The 21,886-nt window shown below is 41.0% G+C and overlaps 1 protein-coding gene across 1 annotated transcript in view; it reads right to left on the bottom strand.

Annotated features, from left to right (window-relative positions):
* Positions 1-18,699, bottom strand: part of cox10 (cytochrome c oxidase assembly factor heme A:farnesyltransferase COX10) — a 34,484-nt gene extending 15,785 nt beyond the window's left edge. The window contains exons 1-4 of the mRNA XM_073488937.1: positions 18,592-18,699; positions 17,470-17,612; positions 16,903-17,293; positions 15,872-15,996 (exon numbers count right to left, since the gene is read on the bottom strand). Coding sequence (XP_073345038.1) covers positions 15,872-15,996; positions 16,903-17,293; positions 17,470-17,612; positions 18,592-18,622 — 690 coding nt within the window. The 5' untranslated portion in view covers positions 18,623-18,699. The remainder of the gene's footprint in view (positions 1-15,871; positions 15,997-16,902; positions 17,294-17,469; positions 17,613-18,591) is intronic.
* Between the last annotated feature and the right edge of the window lie 3,187 nt (positions 18,700-21,886).

The raw sequence follows: 21,886 nt of genomic DNA, 5'->3' as shown, positions 1-21,886 counted from the left end.
AGCCATCAGCACCTCCGGCAGATTTGCATTTGCGGCAGTGACCCGTGGTAAAATCCAGCCCTTCATCTAGACAGGCTCATTCAACAAGCCTTTCAAATCAAAATGATGAGGACCTCAGAAGAAGACACATAGCCAGGTCTGGTTCTCTGTGTGCAGCCAGTGTTTTCCCCGCTCACCCATTATATTACCTTTTAAGGATATTGAATTTACATTCTGGATGAAGGTCAACTACCCGTTAATGAAACAAGTCAACTTTTTCTCCAGTAAGCCACATACTTAGGAATACCACAAGATGCCTCTGGCACGGGTCACGGGTCTCACCCTGCCTGCCTTTCCTCCGAGGTGCATTTAGTTCTGCAAATATCCTGCAGATCCAACTAAGTGAACACAATGTAACAGGCTTTACATTGTTCAATCAGCATCTTTGTTCTCCCTCCCTTTCTGCTCGCCAGCATGTTCGGTAAACTAGACTCCTGATAACACAGTTTGGCTCAGGGACAAGGCAAACGGGAAGGCTAGAAAGATTACAGTGTAAATGATGCCAATTCATAAGTTTGCATTTGCAATGTAGCTTCTTTTCTGTGAAAATGGACATTTTTGAAAGGAAAATGTAACCGTAACAAATGGAAATCGATAGTAAAATGGAGTAAACATCTAACATCTAATAACAACAGCTAATGTATTGATTGCCAAGTAAGCTAATGTATTATTCTGTCGGGACAGACCAATTATCAGTCTCTGTCTGTAATCACCACCCTGTAGTCTCACTGAATGTCCTGCCTGCAACACTATCAGATTGGTTACATGTCAGTAGTAATAGCCTATCACTGAATATTCTTTATCTGCAAAGTAACTATTAACTCAGTTATCAAATAAATGTAGTGTGTGGAAGTATAAAGTAGCAGAAAATAAAAATACATTACTCATTCCATCACTGGTTATTCTGAGTTTTGACACTATGATTTCACTTTTATTGCAAATTTATATCAGTAACAAATATCAGTCAGTCTCCTTGAATACTTGGTCCTGAAAAAACATTTGGTATTTTTTGTCTTCCGTTTAATTTTCGTTTAGCTCTAGGTTTTTTGGGTCGAAGTCTAGATTTACAGGCTTAGTAATAAATTGAATCGATCCAAATAGGAAGAGACAAAGAGAGCACCTGGTTAATATCAAAGGTCTGCTTTGACCTGAGCACACTGTACAACATTCACACTGGGCTGGTGTTAAAAAAAAAAGCCATCCAACTGAGACATCCCTGATTATTGAGCACAAAGAGTTGTGGTTTTCAGCTTATCAGCTCACTGTGACACATCTCCTCGAGTGCTTTTCTTTTTAGTTTTTAGAGTGACAGGAAACAGAATAAGGAAGAGACTGAACAATGTTTATATTGCGGTGGAACATCTGCTGATACACCCAAAGCAAAGGGAAAAGACAGTAAACAGGGGCAAAAAGCAGCAAGAGGAGATAATTTATCCATGAGTCTCAATCTCGTTTGCCGGAGCAAATGGGATGAGACTGTGTGAACAGGGTAACAAAGTTCCTGTCAGAGTCTGTCCTCCTCCACAGCCGGAGCTTTGCCCTCCCGAGACCCATCCCTCTTTTCTGCCATATTCTCTGCATCCCCTCGCCTCTCGCGCTTTCCCCTCAAGTGGCAAAGCAACCAGTTAGCTTCTCGGCGGGTACTAGAAGTAAGCTGTCAACCATCTGCGCCGTGAATGTAACAGAAATTCTTGCTGTCAGGATGTTACGTGACAGCATCCAGTGTGTCAGTGCTGGCACGGTTCCTCAGGGTTAGTCGCAATGTTGGTCACAAACCCGAGAATGATGCTGTTTCATCCCAGAATACTGACAGACAACTGGATCACAGAAGTAAATTCTTCCAAATAAATATCTGAAAAGTTTTTTAACAGGTTTATTTAGCTGAGGACTCGAGGATAAAGTCTGTTTTATCGGCTTCTTTAAAGCTGAAGTTAAACGATACATTTCCTGGTCACAGCGCACTGTATAAAGGAAGTCTTAAACAAAGACAGCCATGTCAAAGCAGTAAAGTGCCATTAAAAATTGTGGGCTGGTGAAACCGGAGCCACTCTTCCCCTCCCAACTCTGTCTCTTCATGAGCAATTACTACAAAAGAAGGATACAGATAAAAGGTCTACCAGGACACCCTTACACCACTAACAGTGCACAGACAGCGGAAATGTTAAATCCCCAGGATCTGTGGAGCTGAGACAAAGACCTTCAGAGTGATACACACACACGCGTACAGACGGGTATATCCACTCATGGACACGCTCTGATGTCTATCATTCTCAAGCTGATTACAGTGGTGTGGGTGTAAAATGAATGGGAACGCAGCAGTGGTTCCTTGAATGAGTGACGTATGCTGACATTTCTGGTGTTCAGAGTAAAACACGTGTTGCACCTCAAGGCCTTTTTGTGTTTTTCGTGGCTGCTGTGTTGGAGGGATGTGGGCAGGTACATAATGCCACAGAGGATGAGTGCAGCGTGAGTCTTTGCTGAATTGGACCTGAATAATTATACAAGGTCTCCATCAGATGCCAACAAAATGTTCATCACGATGAGGGGCAAAAAAAAAATTTGTTTACTTTGAGACAGAAACTTGTGAATGTATAAAACAACACAGCCTTAAAGTCCCCATGAAACGTCTAATTGAGAACGCAAATAAAGAACGTATTTATTGGACAAATAATTAATATACACCACCAAGTGCAGGATGAGCCAACATTTTGAGTCTCCAGGAAGTTACAAACTCTAAAATACCATTAAAAATACCTACAAAATGGCTCATATGTGAGATACAGGGGAGATCTCAGAAGAGAAACAGTATCGACAGGCCAGTCCTAGTTGTGTTTTAAGAGTTGACCCTTGCACTGCTGTAGTGCCTACATAGCCCAACCTCCGTCGATGCTGTTGTTCTTTAGGCACAGCGCATAAGCCCTCGTTATGTGCGTATTTTAATAAAAATCGAAAAGTTTATGCCCTTGATTTCCCCCGCCATGGTATCAAATAGATATTTTTCAAAGTAAATTCCAGTATTGTGGCAACACTAGACACAAGTCCCTCCAAACAGCCACACTTACAGAAGATACGTCACTTTTGTTTAAGAGCTGACGGTGCAGCTATGTTGCTTAAAGCTGGCTTACAGGTGAGCCTCGGTAATAACAGAAAACACTCATTAAGACATAAAAGCACAGAGGGGTAAAGTAGTGTTATGCTGCAGACATGAAAATAAGACAGAAAAAAAAAGTTTGGTTTTTCAATCCCTTTGTGATCCCCAGAAAGCAAAACAGCACCACCTCATATGCAGAGTGGAACGGGTTGGTCCGTCTTGTGAGCTGTAATCAACAGTTACTACATGACAGAGTCTGACAGACTGCCGTGTCATCATATAGCTGAAGATCCTTTTAACTATGCAGCGTTTCCTGAGACAGAGACAGACGAGAGGTCCACACCCAGTCCAGCAGGATGACTTCCTCAGGTGAAAGAGGAACGGGACAGGTGGACCAACATGCTGACAGAACACAAGTAATGGTATACTGAGTCAGAGACACAAAGGCAGACTTACTAAGCCTTTTGTGCTCGACAGGGCCGCCACCCTGAATAAAGGGCAGTAGATGTTGTATGGCACCGGAAAACTTTAAAAAGGGGGGTTTTTGAGAGGTAGATTGGGAGGCAGGAGTCCATGCATCTGCTTAGGTTACCTTAGCATGAGCTAGCCTGATACAAAGCTTTGAAAGACTACTGAAAAACTTAAAATATTAACATAAGATTACTTGGTTACTGCTGGCAACCTTAATTTATTAATGAGCACACACCCACAGCCATGAGTCTCACAGAATGTCATTTAGCCTTTGTTCCCAAACTTGACAGTGCCTGGTCACCAGTAATTCATAGTTATTAGTGTAGACCTGAGAGATAAAATAAAGGAAAGATCGAAACATCTGCGGTTTATCACACACACACACAACAACTATTAGTGTTGGGAAACATGGTCCAGTGAAAAAGAGGGATGTTGCCTCATTTAAAAACACATTAAACGCTCAGATTAGAGCTTGTTTTATTGACTTGCTGTCCATCTCAATCACATGAGGTCGTCCAGTAACAAACATTCATATTATTAAGAGTGTCTCCTGCCCCTGAACAGTCTTGGCAAGGTTACAATACTCATCACAATAGAGCCCTCGAGATTATCTCTGCTTTCAAATGTGACTATTATGAGCAAAAGCAAAAAGCCAAAGTCACACAAAACACATCCCTTTTTGTATTCTAAATATCACCTGCCGCTTTTTAAACTGCTAAGTGTATGCCGTGTGGATGAATAATAAAGGACTTGGGTGGCAGTTAGGCTTCAGGAAATTCAGTCTGAATAATTGTCACTGGAGAAAAGAAAAGGCTAGAGCCCTATTTAAAATTTCCAGTATAGAGAACAGAAGCTGAAAAGCACGGAAACGATTACTCAAACTACAGAGTAGAGAGAAATGACAGCTAGTCTAAATCTAGGGTGGCTGATATTAACGTGATGTCTTCATAACGCTCATCTGAGACAGAGCACTTTACAATAGTGGAGCAAAAGGATTTTTCTTCAATAGATGAGGTGCAATATAATGCATACTTATTCAGAACAGCCTTTCATCAAAAAGGCTAGAGGGGTTTATGAAGCCACAGTTATGGTGAAAGAAAATGCTCAAATCAGTCAATGTTGTAGCAAATGAACAGCAAAAATGACAATTTGCCAACCAGCTGACCTCATAAATGCAAATCTTGGTTTAATTAATCTTGCCCCTTCATTAATATTTAAAATAATAATCGCCTTTTCAGGACACCCTAATGAATTTAACCCTCCATGTGCCATTTAAAAATCAAATCCCTGAAGCAGTTTTGTTAAAAGCTAAAAAAGTCACATGCTGCACAGACTGCGAGACATCCTCGTGAATTTGGGTTAAAAAAATAAACTAAATAATTAAACGTGACTCTCAAACCGAGATTTCAGAATGTGGGACACACCCATGGCTCAGGCAAAGCCTCAGTGCATGTTGGTAACCATTTTGTTTTCCAGCAACGATGCCCTTGCCCCAAAAGCTTCTCGGTTTGAATCAAATTAGCATTCAGGGTTGGCTCACGGGCACGCCATAAACAGGGCTGCTTTTGTTAATTATCCACGGATCTCAGCATTACAAAGAGTGTTCCTACTTGCCTTTGGCTAAGTTACCTTCAAATAGAGAGGGCAAACTTGAGTTTCGTGGAAAAAAAGAAAATACGCGAATCCATAAACGAGATGTCTTAGGAAAGTAGATGCTCTGAATACATGTCTTTTTCTAAATCAATGCCCTCAGTCTTGCAAAAACCTACCGTTCCTTGTTTAGCTGAACCAGTATCTGAAAACTGTCAAGGCCAAAAGCTTGTGATCAAAATACGCAAGCAGTATAATCATCTCTCCAGCAACTAAAAAGAAGGCAGGCAAAGAAGAGAGAAAGCTAAGTAACTATCAAGTTTCACCTCAACAGAAAACAGCAGGTCATTTCATGACATCTGTTATTCACCTCTCTGTCACGGATTTTAATGCAGTAGAGTACCACGTATCGAAACACAGTATGTATTCATCTGACTAACATTAGCATGACAACAGACTGCCTGCATCATTGCAAAGTCATTGCTTTATTTTGTCATATTACTTTTTACTTTCTTCATGTCATTCTGGACAATTTTTGAGCTGCTCAACTAAACAAAAAACATTTGGGCTCAGGCTTGGCAGCATTCAGCGAGATTACATCGACTGAATAGGCATGCAAACCTCTGGCCCCAATCTGCTAATGTTCAGCAGTGCAAAGGGTTGATGACAAGCAGAGAGGGCCACTTCTAAAAGGACAGCATCTTCAGCAACCCATTATCACCGCCCGCAATCTGCTTCAGTGTGACACTAGTGCCAGAGGAACGGTTTGTCCTCTAGACATACAGGGGCCTCTGCACTAACTGCCACCATTCACTGATACAGTCACAATACACGCTGGGTGTACTGACAAGCCACTTTCTTTTTCATTGAAAGCAGGTCCAGAACAGTCAAAGTTAACTGGAATTGATTTATTTGATTAGTTGTTTATTGGGATCTTTTTAAGCCCAACTGCACTCCTCTTCAAAGAGTCCTCAAACCCAAAACCCATCACTTATACAAAATATACAAACACAGAGACAAACACTGTTTGTACAAGTAGAACACTTAAAACCCACAATCTGGCACATACGCTGCACAGCACACAAAATAACATTAAATCCACAGGGTACAACAGTTAAAATGCTGCAACCAGCAGAAAACCCACCATATATACAATGAAATATATAAAATATATCACCATTAACTACTTATTATATTCTTTAAAATGTTTCGTAGACATGTCACTGATGGCCTGATAAGACAATGTTCTTTGACCAAGCTCTAATTTTGCCCTCGGCCAGATACAACCTGTAGTTGTTCTTGTATTAAATGGAGTCTGTCATGATTACTCTATTATGTACGTTATGACACAAACTCATAGCGCTTTTGTCATCGGTGTCATTCACAGGCAACCCTCACAGTCATTCGTCAGCCAATGTCAGGACGGCCGTTGAGCATCTGTGGACGAGCTGCCGCGGTGTGTCACCACACTGTTGGCACTAGTCATCCCTCGTAGGAGGCTTTTTTGGGATCTGAGAGTAGAAACTGCGGTGGAGCTGTTCAGCTAAGCGAATTAGTGCATTAGAACAGAAACGGGACAAAAAGGGAAAGTCCTCTTGAGCCTGTCGCTACAGTATCCATGATTTCACCCATTTATCACCGTTTCTCCTTATTTTTCACCTCTCCCGACACACCGGTACTATTTGCAACTTTTTACCAGACATATTCATGACTTGAAGCGGCTATATTAGCAAGAGTAGTGTCAAAAAATTCTGCTGTCTCAAGTGCAGCTTTTTGGCTGGGACATATTTAGTTCTTTGATGTCGGTTTGCTGGGTCTGGGACATTAGCGTACCACGTACTTCAGTCACTGGGGTGTTATTTTGAGACACTGACAGCACCAATACTGTTACAGAGCTCAAGAAGCTGCTTTCAATACAGGCAGTAAACACTGTTATTCTAAGGTTGATACTGCCCCGACATGCTGACCATAAATATTCAGACTCTACCATTTACTGGCTGTAAAAACTGCCATCAGCAGTAATGGGTTAAGTCAGAAAACAGATACATCAGATGGAGTGTCCCAGTTGATGTAACAACATTTCTCAGCTTGCGTGATGTCAGCCATTACCGAATGCAGTTTCAGGTGTAAAAAGGTTCATTGGTGCCAGACAGTGTTGAGGTGGGTGGTTCCCCCACCTCTGACTCAAGTCTCAATGCTGTCTACAGCTTGTCTTGTTGGTCACTGAAGCCCATAATCACAGTGTTTTGTCAAAAACTAAAGGCTAATCAGGGAGGTGGAGAGGAGTGGCTCCACCTGCCCATCAGTCAGTCATGTTCTTCCCCTCAGGTGACGGCAGCTCTATTGTGGCGAGGTGTGTTTTGTCCAAACAAGCTGTGGCATTGACAGCTCAGAGAGACACTCTGCGTGTGAGTAGTACCATGTTTCCTAAGTGTGATCTTCACAGAAGATGACGACATGTGGAAGACAACTCCAGTGAGAAGCCATCTTATGATCTTCTTTTGAAGTATTTGTTTGTAAAGGCTTAAGTGTACTGGGATAAAGAGTGTGTAGTCGAGGGAAAAAAAGGCACGAACATGTTGACAATGTTGTATGTTATGTACTCCTACTTTACCCTTTAAGATGCAGAACCAAAAATAAGATTGTACCAATCTATTTGTTTAATGAGAGTAAATATATTTTTATCCTTTATGCTTTTATGCTTTTATTTTAGCTCTTGCGTCCATGGAACAGGAAGGCTATAATTGAGGTTGGGGCCATTTCATTTCCCTGGAGTAAAAATTATAAACAACCAGAGCTGGCTTTTATACACCATGTGTTATCTTTGAGTGCCAGGTCAGCGGATGGAGATTGCAGAATGATACAGCGACCATTAAAAAAAAAAATCTATTTATCGTTGTCGGTCTCCGTTTGCAGCTTTTTGTCTGTGCTGTTTTAACTTGCTCTGTGACGCACTTTGGGATACGTGTTTCTATCTTTTATTATTTGATATAAATGTGTTGTTGAACTGAAGAAAAGTGACCTTGCTTTACTCATTTCCAATACTTCTCTAACTTCACTTTGTTGGACTGGATTCAGTTCGATAAGGCCTGACTGCATGAGGTGAGCTGGTATTTTAAGGATTCACATCAGTAGAAGAGTTGCACCGTATAAAATCAACACCCCACAAGTACTTAATTAGACTGCTGCTGTCGCCTGCCAACCCTCTTTTATAAATGAGTCGCCTCCAGCTTCGTGTCCATCTACTTTACTGAGTTTGTTTTGCACCTTTGAATGTTTAAATCCCTCCACTGTGATTGTAATGTACAAAATGTACCAGTACAGTGTTAATAGCTACTGGATTTACCATTAAAGTCAAAACCAGGACTTTATCTGTGCTTTTTTGGCACCATGTCTTGTATAGAACATATGAAGTTAAAGTAATTTAAAACAAAAAAAATAAAGCTGCTCTTAACTGCAACATTGATGCTACATTCTTTCAAACAAATGGTATATAATAAATACAAACACACAATAAAATCAACAATTAAAGACCAGGATATCATTTACATCCTCGTATCTCTGCCTAACTAGCTCTTTGCCTGGCAACAGTGTTTGCTCATGCTTCCCCTCAGGCATTATCTTGGGGGTAGATAATAGATGGATTTACCCTTCATGACTTTATCAGAGGAAAGCATCTGTCTCCCGTCTGAGACTGCGAGTGATCCATTTGTACAGTTTGAAATGGACTGGCACCCCGTGGTTGACAAAGACAAAAGCCTTTAAAGAAATTAACTATTAAACAGGGGCTGTCTAGTTAAATATTCATTTTAATCCAGCACAGAAACAGAGATGTCCATTGAGTCCTTTCTGCACCATCTCGCTAGGCAATTAAAAAGGAATATTCATTCCTTCTCCCAGGCTGAACTAACAGCTCGGTGGAGACCATTAAAACAAAAAAAAGTCAAACTATCAATGTCAAAGATCAGCTTGCTCTTTTGTTTTGACTAAGCTGTTGGAAAACAAGATCTTAAGAGCAGCATCTGCACTAAGGAAAGGATCTCGTTTTTTTTTGCTAAATTGCCTGTTTGGCTAAGCCTCTGAAGTGTTTGGCCTTTAACTCTAAAAAAAGACAACCCACAAAAATGCCCAAAACATAATCCTTTGACAGACAAAACACTTTTGAGCAGTCAATTACAGTACAAAGCCAGTGGAACTAATATGACAAGCACCGATACGTTTATAACTCTATCTGTCCTACGATATATTTGAAACTTTCCAGGCAAGAAAAATAAATACAGCGCCCCTTCAATAGAGGTGTTATTTTAAAAAGGCATCCACTGCAATTCATCACAAGGACTTTGGTATGAGAATGGTGGGGGGTAAATCGCAAACAGGAGGAAAATATATTGCACCAAATGGATAGCAATGTCATCATGCGAGAGGTATCCCTCTCGCACCCGTTTGAAACCATATCTTCTATCGCTACTTCCCAGCAGGGAACAGACACAAATCCAGTGGTGGAAGGTTCTCATTGTCTTTGAAGGGCGCAGTGGTTGGTGGGGTTTTTCGGGGCAATGAGGTCTTATTACAACTAATGATCCTCTCAAGAGGTACTATGTTATGTGAGGTACCCCAAACTAGAGTGAGCGGAGCCCTATTCTGGAAAATTGTTGTGGCAGCCTTGACTGCTGGGACACAGAATATCTGCCGCCAACCCAGCCTGAGGTAGACTGCTACCACCTACTGCGCTGCTGATGGACCACGCTCTTCACCTTCAGTTTGTCAAACAACAACGGTGTGTTCAAGTTGGCAAGCATTGCTGTAGTAACAGCCAACCACTTCAGAAGTGAATGGAGTGCATTAAATGTTTAACACTGTAGCATAAAAACCTACAAAAGGCAATGCCTGATTAAAGTCTATAACACAGACTTTCTTTGGGTAAATTTAAACATATAAAAGCAAAATTAATGTCTTGAAAAAGCTCGACAAGTCTCCTCGACATGCTCACTTTGTGTCTCGGTACATTGCCTATGATGATGCTCCCTTTGCATGCAAATGAATTCTTTATAAAAGCACAGGAGGATAATACAAGGGAGAGGAGTCGAAGAAAAACCTGATTGGTGGCTTAATAATACCCTATTAATCATTATTAATCAATCATTGGGCAATATATTGATATTAGGTCGCTTATGATATAAGACTATATATCGTCTTGGCATTGGACATGGCGTAAGTCTAACGCTATATAAGGCTCAATGGGGGATTCATTCTGTAAAACAGGGTGAGAGAATCTCCAGACTGGATTCAGATCACATTTCAGGTGGCGGCACACCAAACTGACCTCCAAATGTGTGGATAATTCAGATAAACAAGATCACTGCCACTGTAAACAAGATTAAAGATAAAGATCACAACAAGCCTGCTGTGCAACACCATGTGCTTGAAATAGTATCCTCCTGTGGCGTCGTTAGATTATGAGGACCATGACAATGTTTTTAAAGTTAAGCACAAGCTTACAGAAGATATTGTGGCCTTATATGATGACACAGATCTGTGTGTTAAGATTAAAATATGAAACCTAGTGCTATCAGTTTGAATCACTATCCGTTATTGTGCTGATTAAAAGCTTCTAAACGTAGCTGGAGAAATCCTCTAAATCACTGTCAAAGTGCTCATTATAGAGCTTTTTCAAAATACAGCCTTGGAGTGCAACAAAAAGGTGTTACTCTGTTGTCAGTTTCCACATTTCATGCTGTTTTTAAAAGGTTATCAAATCATTCGACCTTGGTTACACCCGCCATCTTAATAAACTCGAAAACAAATTTTAAAAAGAGTGTAAAAAAGTGAAATCAAACACATTATCAGAATGCACTAACTTGTCTTGATAACCTAAACCTCCCCATGTTCAGTCTTGTACCCGTACACTGTAAGGGGCTGACCAAGATGCGCAGAGAAGGAGGCATGCAGGAGGGTAAATAATGCATGCCTGCACAGGACAAGCGAGAAGGGTGTAGCTTCAAGTGGTAGGAGTGGAGTGGATGGGCCGGGGGGCTTGTGGGGGCTCGCTTATGCGTGCCAGCCTCAGACAGCTCACCGCAGGAGAGACACAGACACAAAAGAAAACTCACTGTCATGGTCACGAAAGCAGAAATGACACTAGGCAGCCACAAAACAAGCCAGCTTGAATCTTCATCAAAACAAACACGAGAGCTGACACGGTGTGACTTACACTATAGCCGCTGTCAAAACAGTCAAGCAGTACTTATTTGACAGTAAAAGGCCATATCAAGGCTTTTTTTTCCACTGCTGGGGACCTCGGGCCTCCCCGGGGTCTGTTAGGCTCCAGACTGAAACTCTCGTCTGACCCAATTATCCAATTAGCTGAAGTAGTGGCCAGACTGGAAGGTGATGACGGCTGGAACACCTGTGGAGGCTGTGCCTGGTGTGGGGCCCACTGGTCCTAGAGACCAGACCGACCAGCACTTTTTCAACTAACATTAACCAGCAGAAACAGAAGGAACTCTGTAGTGAGACTTTCCTAGAAGTCTAAAAAGCAAGACTGAGGTGTAAGCCAGGACTGCAGCTAACATTTTTTTTACGTTGTCGATTTTCTTTCACGATTAACCGATTAGTTGTTTGGTCTGTAAATTGTCAGAACATGTTGAAAAATGTGCATCAGCTTTTCCCAAAGCCCAACGTGACGTCTACAACCCAGAGATATTTAGTTTACTGTCATAGAAACAAGAAGAAACCAAATATTCACATTTAAAAAGGCAGAATCAGAGAATTTTAACTGTTTTGACGATCATCATAATTCATAATTGCCATCCTATGAGAGCTACTTGAACTAGAAGCTCAAATAATTCCATCCCTTTGCTGTACGAGCCGACTGTCCTCACTGATTGTAAGACAGACATGACAGCATTAAGTCTTTTGACTGTGGTGGGAAACTCAAGACGACGAATGCCATTGTTACGTGACTCCAAGTGCTTACACCCTTCCGTCAGTTTCCTAAATAGAGTAACATTTTAAAAGGAAACCACAACATTTCTGTTTGCCCTGCGGGCACTTCCCAATGAGGACGAAGAGCAGCCTTTGCTTCTGACAGCTCCACTGAAGGTCTGGCTGCCACTTCCAAGAGCCAAAGCATTTTTCTCTCCCTCAAGGCATTTTCCTCCTTTTCCTCAAGGTAATTCGACAGTTGTGTGGTCACATACTTGCACTATCCTCTGCCTCTTTAGATGCAGAGAATTAAGGGATTAAGGCTGAGCAGCAGAATCCATAGGAAGTGATCTTCACGAGGGTCTTTCCCTGCTTTGATTAGTTTGTCAAGCTTTTGTTTAATTATTAATATCAAAAGAGATCAGCTTTGATCACAACTAACCTCACTAATGGTGAAGCACCTGATTGTCAAGATGAAAGAGGGTAAGAAAAAACCTGGCAACTGATCTGAAGGTAGAATGTTTTTCTTCTCTGTTCCACTTTTTCTTTTTAGGCTTATGAAAAACAAACAGATGACCAGAGTGTTGAGATCGGTTACACACAGGTGAGGGTGTGTCTTTGACAAAAAGAGGCCGACAGAGTGCGTGTTAGTGCGTTGCGAAGAAGTGTAAAGTACCGCCACAGTGGCAGCGCAACAGGCAATTATGTGTCACACACGACATCCCTTGTGCTTCTGTGTATATAATTACACCCAGGAAAATGACATTCTTCTCCAAACAAAGCAGCACCAACAACTACTGTTAGATCGTGTGCAGAAGTGCACATAGTTTTCATACCAGACAGGCGGAGTGAGACAAGATACTCCCAACTACAAATAAGTTTATTCTCCTTAATGATGTGTATCCTTTTAACCACCATTTAATCACAGCAGTGCCCTCGCACGACTTTGTCTGACAACCTACTTCAAAGACAGCCTGACTCGAGACAGGTGGCTAATTTGTCTGAAACAATAATCCCATCTTCATCTCTTTCCAATTAAGACAACGATGAAATGCAAAATGTCCCCACAGAGAACAAGGCAGAGGGGAGCAGAATGACGGACTCGTGTGAAGGCTCGGGCTCGGGCTCGGCTCGCATACCAGCTACTAGCCACAAAAAAAAAGAGGAGTTCTTGGCCTGAAACAGAGAAAGCGCTGATAAATTTCACACAAGGCTGTTTGAGAAAACAGAGAAATGTTGAAGTAATATTCCACCAAGATCTCTTTACAGATCACTGTATATTTATCTACAGAAACCATGAGAGGCATTCTCAAAATACCATACATTCTACTATAGAGCACATTTTAGCCACATGTATAATGCAAAACGAACTCCAAAATCTTTTTACTTCTACAATGTTGTCATGTAGCGTTCTTCATATCATGACTATTTGGAAGGTCAGCTTACACAAGACAGATTTCCTCTGGTTTAATGCAAAAAGAAACATTTAATAATGATATGAAAGTGCTTTGTGATAGTGAGTATCTTGGTTTGTGGACAAAACAAGACATTTGTGGACGTCGTCTTGGGCTTTGCGAAACACAAATCGACATTTTTCACTGGTTTCTGACATTTTATAGTCCAAACAACCAATCGATTAACTGAGAAAATAACTGACAGATTATTAATTGACAATGAGAGAGCCCTATTTTAAGAGTAGAGCCTGATAAGTGACACAGCAAGAAGTTGGAGACATACTTGGCCTGCTTGATTCCGTCACAATTTTCCAAATTCTGCTGTATTTCTTATTTTTGAGTATAAAAACGTGACAATTTACCTGCTTTTCTAAAAATGCAGCTCTTATAAAAGGCATTGAAAATATATAAACTTCTGCAAAGTTATTAGATTAATCAATACCTCAATCGAAAGAAAGTTAATCATCAACAACTTTGATAATTAACTAATTCTTTTCAGCCATTTTTCAAACCAAATGTCAAACATTTGCCAATTCCAGCTTCTTAAATAACATGATTTTCTGATTTTCTTTGGGCCCTGACTGTAAGTATTTCCTGGAGGTTTTAACACACACTTATCTAATTTGCAACCAGAATTTGGACTGCTCTGAACTTCACCTTTGCCCATGCTTCAACTTCACTGCATGTCTGAAACTAGACCAGCCTAGGGGTGGCCAAGAGAGAGGCACTGAAAGGCAAATAACATTGTTTCAATGAAATATGAAGCCATGTGGTATCCTAACCTCAGGGCTGAGTTAGTGAAGAAAATGAAGACTGACAGGACTGATGCGAGGGTGGGCCCACAGATAAAGGGACACCCAGAGTACGAACAGTGGCAGCCTCCTCTTCCATCACTCAGCGCTCTGAACGTCTCGGGGCTCGAGCCTGGGCTACTCTCAGCAGCAGGAGGAGAGGGGGACATTTTTCAAATACCTGAAGGATATTTACACACCTGCTGTGTGTGAGGTAGAGCTGCACAGGGGAGTAGGAGCACGGCTCTGTTTCAGCCCACTAAAGAGACAATACAATTTTAACCTGAGTGATGGACTGATTGACACTATCCCAACCTGACTACAGAAACAAAACTGTGTAAACATTTGCACATTCGTATCCATAGATTTAACCCCCTGTGGTGATTCACAGGGAGGGCTAGACTGTACCTATATGATACAGAAAGCAAGTTCAGGGTCCAGGATGATCAGTCTCAGTACAAATTAAGGTTGTTTGACTTGGTGGGGAACTTCGTTATTGTTGTAAAACAATGTAGACGGCAGTTGGAGCATTGATGTTGATGGTAGGCTTGAGTGGGAAGGGGGGGGGGGGGGTCGACCCCAAGGGCAGGAACCTGCAGTGTAATCAAGGCTTTTGCCAAATTACAGGCCAAAGACACTACTAAGCAGAGTTCAATCTAGGGCTGAGGGAGAGGTCACTCATTATACTAATATTCTTGAGTCACGGAGCAAATTCCGATGTACAACGTCAACACTCGACAGCAGCGGGAGCCCCGCTAGGCATCCTAGCTGTTCTTGGTTTACAGCTTCACAAAAGCTTTCAGCAGGGAAATAATAACAGCATTACAGTCAACTCAATGCATTTCTGAGATGCGTAGCAAAAGAGGAATGTAGAGTGGGTAAAAGCGGGATGTGGTGGTTCTTTTGGTATTTTGTGGAACAGAAGCAAATTATAAGAAAAAAGAAATGTGGATGTGTGTTTGTAAACAAGCACATTCGTGTTTGTATAACATGCCAACAAAAAATGTATTATTCTTTATGAGAGGAGCGGACATCATGCCAGCGCTAAGACCAGTCCTCGTCACTTTTATTTCCAAAGGAAATTGGTACTTAAAAAATAAACTTTATGAAAGACAAGAAACATCTGTGCTGTTTACTGCAATTCTTGAAGCAATTACACAAGCCATGTGTTTAATATTCTGGCTTCATTGAGTAAATTAGCGGTGGTTAATCATTCATTTTACAGAGTTACCAGTTCATCACACAACAGGCCTGTATTATCCAGCAGTACCTGCTACCTTTGGGAAGCTTATAATGTTCAATATTTGTTGACGATGTGTAGAAGAGGTACTGATTAAACTCCACGGTTAATCGGTGAATGCTGAATGACATGTTGTTGTGTCGAGTTCAGATGGCTTGTGCTTTAAGTAGGCCTACATGTGGTGAGCAGGGAGCCAAGTAGAAAACAAACTCATGCATACAGAAATAGCCGTGCGTGGCCTCGTTTGACGTCTGTTTCGAGGATAACTGACCTGGTTGATTGAATTGGCAGTACAGGAGGCGAGGCCTGTTCCTAGACAAGCCACGAAGAACATGGCGGGGTCGAATGGAACTGGAGCCATGGCAAAACCAGCTGCTGCAGTCGTTACCACCAAAGCTGAAGTAAGAACAACAGAACAAATCAAGACATTTATTTCAAAGTGTGAGAGAAACAGGTTAAGAATTCTACAGATGTGATGCTTGGTTGCAGTAGAAGCCTGATTCAATGTAAAGGTATTGTAAGGAGAGCAGTGTGGAGGAAAATGAAAGCTAACAGCACATTATAGTTTCTTGTGAGACAGAATGAGCTACCTTTCCCATAATAACTATCCTGAGACTATAGTTGACAGCATGTTTTTGTAGAGTCAAACAATCAGTGCTATGAGGTTGTGAAGTATGTGTAACTCAACACAACAGCATGTACTCAACTGAATAAATAACACTGCATGTAACTGATCACTCAGTTTACTTATCCACTGTTGATCATCAACATTCAGTTTCGAGCTAAACACACTACTTAAATGTTTCTCTACAGACTCCTATACCTCCCATACCCCCGAAGCTCTGCTGGAAGTAGCATATTAAGTCATTTATTACTAAAAACAATATATGATTGGAAACATACTTGGCTTACAGATCAGCAGCAGAGAAGTGAATGATGCTGCAGGTCTCATCTCCTGTGAAAATGGACCGCTGTGCACACCACAGATGGGTACTAATTCTGTTTATACTAATTACTGGACTAGTCTGCATGGTCACATCCAACTGGAGGTTAGGGTTAGGGATGTGCTTATGAGTACATCCTCGGATAACTAAATTTAGACCGCCAAGCACCGGCGGACACAGAAAGTGTGATTGCAGCTTACATTTCAACATACAATCACCGATACCTAATAAACAACAGTTCCATAGACTCACTCACTGAATGAACTACATGAATGATGGACACTTTGCGCATGTATCATCTTCCATCTGTTAATAATTCATATCATGTGACAAAATCACGATGTACTGTATACTCTACCTGTGAGTTTGATTTTGGCGAGCCTGGCGTAGACGTCCGGCAACTCCTCCATATCAACCTTCAGCTGCTTCCACTGTTTGTCTAGACGTGCCTCTCTCGCCTCATCTGTCTCCACATTAACATGGGGAGTCTCAGTCTGGGTCAAACCCGTACTGGACACAGTATCATTCTGTACTGCTGCATCTTCTGCCATGGGCTTCGAGGTGGATATTTCAGGCTGTGTTTTACTGGTCTCATCCTCTGATACAGTTTCTGCAACCAAAGGATCAATGGCTGATATTCTCTGCACTTGTCTTTCAACGCTGTCATCTCTCTCATCCACAATGGTCAGGACCGGGGCCCGTTTCGGGATGGCTCGTTGGTGAAGCTCACTGTTGTTCTTTGAGACATACTGAAAGGAAAACAAGTGCACAAGAGTGAACAATGGAACAATTTTGAAGACATTTACAATATTAAAAAAACATCTGTTCACCTTTAAGGTAAAGTAAAGAAAACGCATTAACAAGCAGAACCAAATATCTTTAAACTATAAAGAAAGATAATGAAAGAAAAAAGACTGAAGGATACCTGGCGCTTCAGGAAGTTGAGATGCTGGTACGTCAGCCAGTTCGATGGATCTCTTCTGTGCAGCTGAAGAAGGCTGCGAGCCGTCTGGCTACATCGAGGAACATTTTGAACTAATTTCTGCTTCACGCTTGCACCGACCAAACCTGCGAGACATGTTGAATACATTGGTTAGTCATGAAAATAAAATAGCGCTGTTTTCTTTTAATTTGATGGAAGCAATAAACCAAAACCAGACATTATTAAAACGAAAGAACAATGACAACAAAGACAAAGCAACAAGGATTCAATCTTACTTAGAACAAAGGCATGCAAAGACAAAACACAAACATTATATTATGCATAAAAGTGAAGGATGACCAAACAAATTACTAAAGTTATTTCCACTGACGTGATTTTCTTCTCAAACGAAGATCACGATAACAACAAAGACTGCCTTGAACCCAGTTTGAGCAGGTTGCCGTGTCATTACAGCTGCACTCCCAAGAATTTGATGTGATGTTAGACTTAAATTTACAGCTAAGACATACAGCATATATATACCCACATAACCTTTAATGCAAAAGATCCCATTTTTATGAGGGCTGTAATGTTCAGCTTTTGTTGAAACGGTTTAAGAAGGTTGTTAATCCAACTAATCGTACTTGGGAGCTGATCCTAATATTTAAAACACCCTATTTACACCCACAAGTGTAGACTAAAATATCAGAAAAGCCTCTAATGTAACACACGCGTGATCAGTGTTGTGCAAACATGGTACTGACAGCGTCCTTTGCACGCAGAGCGGTCATGTAAGGTGAACACCTAGCTACAACACACAGCAACACTGCCTTGTACGCCAGCTTCTCACGTTGTTTGACCACACACTGTCACAATAAAACAGTGTAAACGTTCTCGCTACAAAGCCAGACAGCTAATTGCTAATTCTGGTCTCTGATGCTGTGTTTGACTTCCATCTAAGGTCACTGCTAGCCTCTTGCAAAACAACTCGGGTGGCTATATGCTAAGCTAGCTAGCCAGCTTCCGCCTCGGCTTCAAGGGGCTGTTTCGAGCGCACAGACATTAGCAATGACTTTAAAATGCGTCGACATGTAGAAGGAAGAGTCGCACGTCGTCCCGTCTCACCTGACAGCCTGCTACATGGCGTTTTATACATGTTCTCGGATCATAAAAGCCGGCTCCCGTCTCGTCCCCTTCACATGCTGCGAGCCGCCATTTTGACCTCGTTAGGTAAAGAGAAGCACTTCCGGGTGACAGAACGTCACGCGCAGAGTGGAGACACGTCTGTGTTGCAGATAATAACAATAATAATAATAACAACAACAATAATAACAACAACAATAATAATAATAACAATAATAATAATAATAATAACAATAATAATAATAATAATAATAATAATAATAATAATATAAACACATGTGTATTTCTCACATTACCAATAATAATAATTATATGTGTATTAAACATATGATAGTTACGCTGAAAATTACCTCTAAAATTACTTCTACTGCTTCTTATATTAACTAATAACCATTAAGAAGGACTGATTAAATGTACAATCATATTAAATAATAAAACAGAGAAAAATAATTCGTATTCAGTTGTGAATACAATGTAAATGGGTCATTTTTCACAGATCTTTGTATTGTATTTTTTTAAAATATTCACAAAAAACAAAATAAACATTTAGATACGTCACAGAATAAACAATGAAGTGAAAGACAACAAATATCCCAATATCTCTAACTAATTAGAGATTAGACAGGAAGAAAATCAAGCGTAGCCTGAATGATATTTATAACAGCTGAAATCCATTCAGCTCCTCCATTTTCAGGACTGTGGTATTATATCTGCTGGCTCATTGACCCACTGTGTATAAAACAGTAATAAAATGCAGTCATCCTTGATTATACTGTGTGTTTGTTAGGTTATTGTCAGTATTTTATTTTATTTCACCTTTATTTTATCAGGAAGTCCCATTAAGATCAAGATCACTTTTACAAGAGAGACCTGCAGATAGCAGCTGCATCAAAGTCACAACATTATAAAATACAACATAAAAAACATATATGGTAATGTTATGAGTAATACCTGTACCTTTCCAACTGTGACAACTCAAAATATCTGTTGTGAATAAGAACTATCGCTTGTTAAACATATAACATTTGCTGTTAGAAATACTGTTTCTGCTCTTTTCACTGCTGGTTAACATTTAATTTTGTAAAAGTTTAATAATTTATCATGTATTATCCACAGTACAGGCACTGTGAGCCACTGAAACAGCAAAAGAAACCCTGCTTTTCCTCAATCCAAAACTGCTGCATGTTATTGTAATGATTTGATAATATAGTTACAAGAGGAAGCGAATGTCTTTTCCAGCAAAGCTCCTTTTAATGACTTTTTAACACCTGGGGGAACTTCAATCACTTATGCTGAATTTAAAATGTGTTTACTTGTAACAAACACCAGTTGGAGTTTTATTTTCCAGAAGTCGGGCTGCCAGAAGACCTCTGTCGCTGACCAATAAATCTGAGTAGAAGATGGGATTCATTTAATTCGAAATTGCCGTCTAATTCAATGTCTGGCCTTTTGCCTCCTGCCCTTGTGCGTCCTCTGACTAGCCCAGCTGTTTGGCCGGTTATTTATGTGTACGATCATCTTGTTGGCCCCGGCTGCCAGGGCCAACAGGATGGAAACCTTCTGATTAATACTCTCTCCACTGCTTTCACTCTGCAGCCTTTGCTTTATTGAAACAAAGATAATAAAACTGTATGATTGTCTGTTTCGGTGCGGTGTCTCATTTCCTCGTACAATAAACATTTGACCGAGCCAGGAGGGTGATTATTATGCCCCTCTGATTGTAGAGATCATTTTCAATATATATAAACAAACAATCCTCGTTGTTTATTTCCTAATTAAAATCAGGTAATCCAATTTTGCGGCTGTCGCGTACCATACAAGTGCGGTTCGTTCAGTTTTTAATATGAACAGAATCAAACGTTTTATGAATGCTCGTGAGGCAGATATCCTTTACAATCACAGGTGTTGTCAAACCACGGCGCAATCCGACCCGAGCATCCAATTCTCCTGATTCATCTCATTCATTCCAGTCTACTGCCGGCTCCTCCTTCCCCCCGCTAAGATTACATGGTGTAATCTTCACGCACCATCAAGATGCAGCGGCTGATGAATGCCAGCAATACACACAAGGCCATCCAGATCCAGCGCAAGAGCACCTTTATTACAGGAGATAACCGTTATGTGCTGTTCTACAAGATTTCATTCCGCAATGACCCGGTCAACCTCTTTGGGGTCTGGTTGTAATGCGAGTGCTGAAAAGGAGTTTTATTGCTCGGTTTTACACTGTATTATTTCATTCTCGGGCACTGCTGCTGCTACTGTTATTATTTATTTCCAGGGTACTGTTACTGAAGTTTTGGATGTTCTGCGTTTGCTTCATTGAGCTCCTCTGGTGCTGCAGAAAATACAGTTTTCCTGAGGGTAGGATCAAACCTGCCAAGTTTATGGCTGTGCAGGGCACTGTGTCAAACCATAATCTTTTGTATAGCAATCTGTAGGCGACCACTACAGATGATTGACATCCTTAACAGAATGTCAGGGCCTCACATTAACAGACAGGCTCATTCATGAGTACGCAGCCTCCCCCCTCGTCCTCCTCTGGACTGGAATGGAATAATATTTGTTTATTGCATCAAGGACTAGTTTATCCCCTGCCAATGTGTGTGAGTTGTGTAATAGCTTGGGGGAATCAATTCCAAGGAACCAGCCATCCTTTTTTCCTGCTGCCTGACCAGTCGTCTGGCAGCTTGGACTAATGCATTTCTGCTGTGTAATTTGGTGTGTTTTATTCCTTCGTTTATTAATTTGAAGGCGGAAAAATACAAGTTGTAATTGAAGGTTTGTGATGAAATACCATCGGAGATATATTAGACGTCTTTGCATCCAAATGTATCGCCAAATTTTTAAATGAATTTCAAGAAAAAGTGCAAAAGAAAATACAAATGAATGCTTAGATCAACGATTATTTGGAGTTGGTTCATTGTGAGAGGCATTTCTCCAGTTTCTCCTGACGGAAAACCATTCAACTATCGCAGAAGATGAGGACACAACAAGATGACGCATTTGAAAGAGCATCAGTTGAACCAGGCTCGATTTTTCACATAAAAACAAAGGATGACTCGCAGTACAGTGGAAGCACATCTGCCATCACGCAACCACAACAGGAAGAGGCATTGTTTTCCCCGGTAGCTCTCTGCAGGTAAGGTGGAACAACAACAACAACAACAACAACAACAAGGTAAAACAAGACAGGCTGTCACTCAGTGGAGACCGGCAGTGTTGTGTTGCAGTCTGTTCCCCCGCTGATATGTTTCCCCTGACGAGCAGGACTTCAAAT

This window comes from Pagrus major, chromosome 20 (genome assembly GCF_040436345.1).
Source record: "Pagrus major chromosome 20, Pma_NU_1.0".
NCBI classification, from domain to species: domain Eukaryota; kingdom Metazoa; phylum Chordata; class Actinopteri; order Spariformes; family Sparidae; genus Pagrus; species Pagrus major.
The sequence above is the reverse complement of the archived record's forward strand: the minus strand, read 5'-3'. Positions and strand labels throughout refer to the sequence as shown.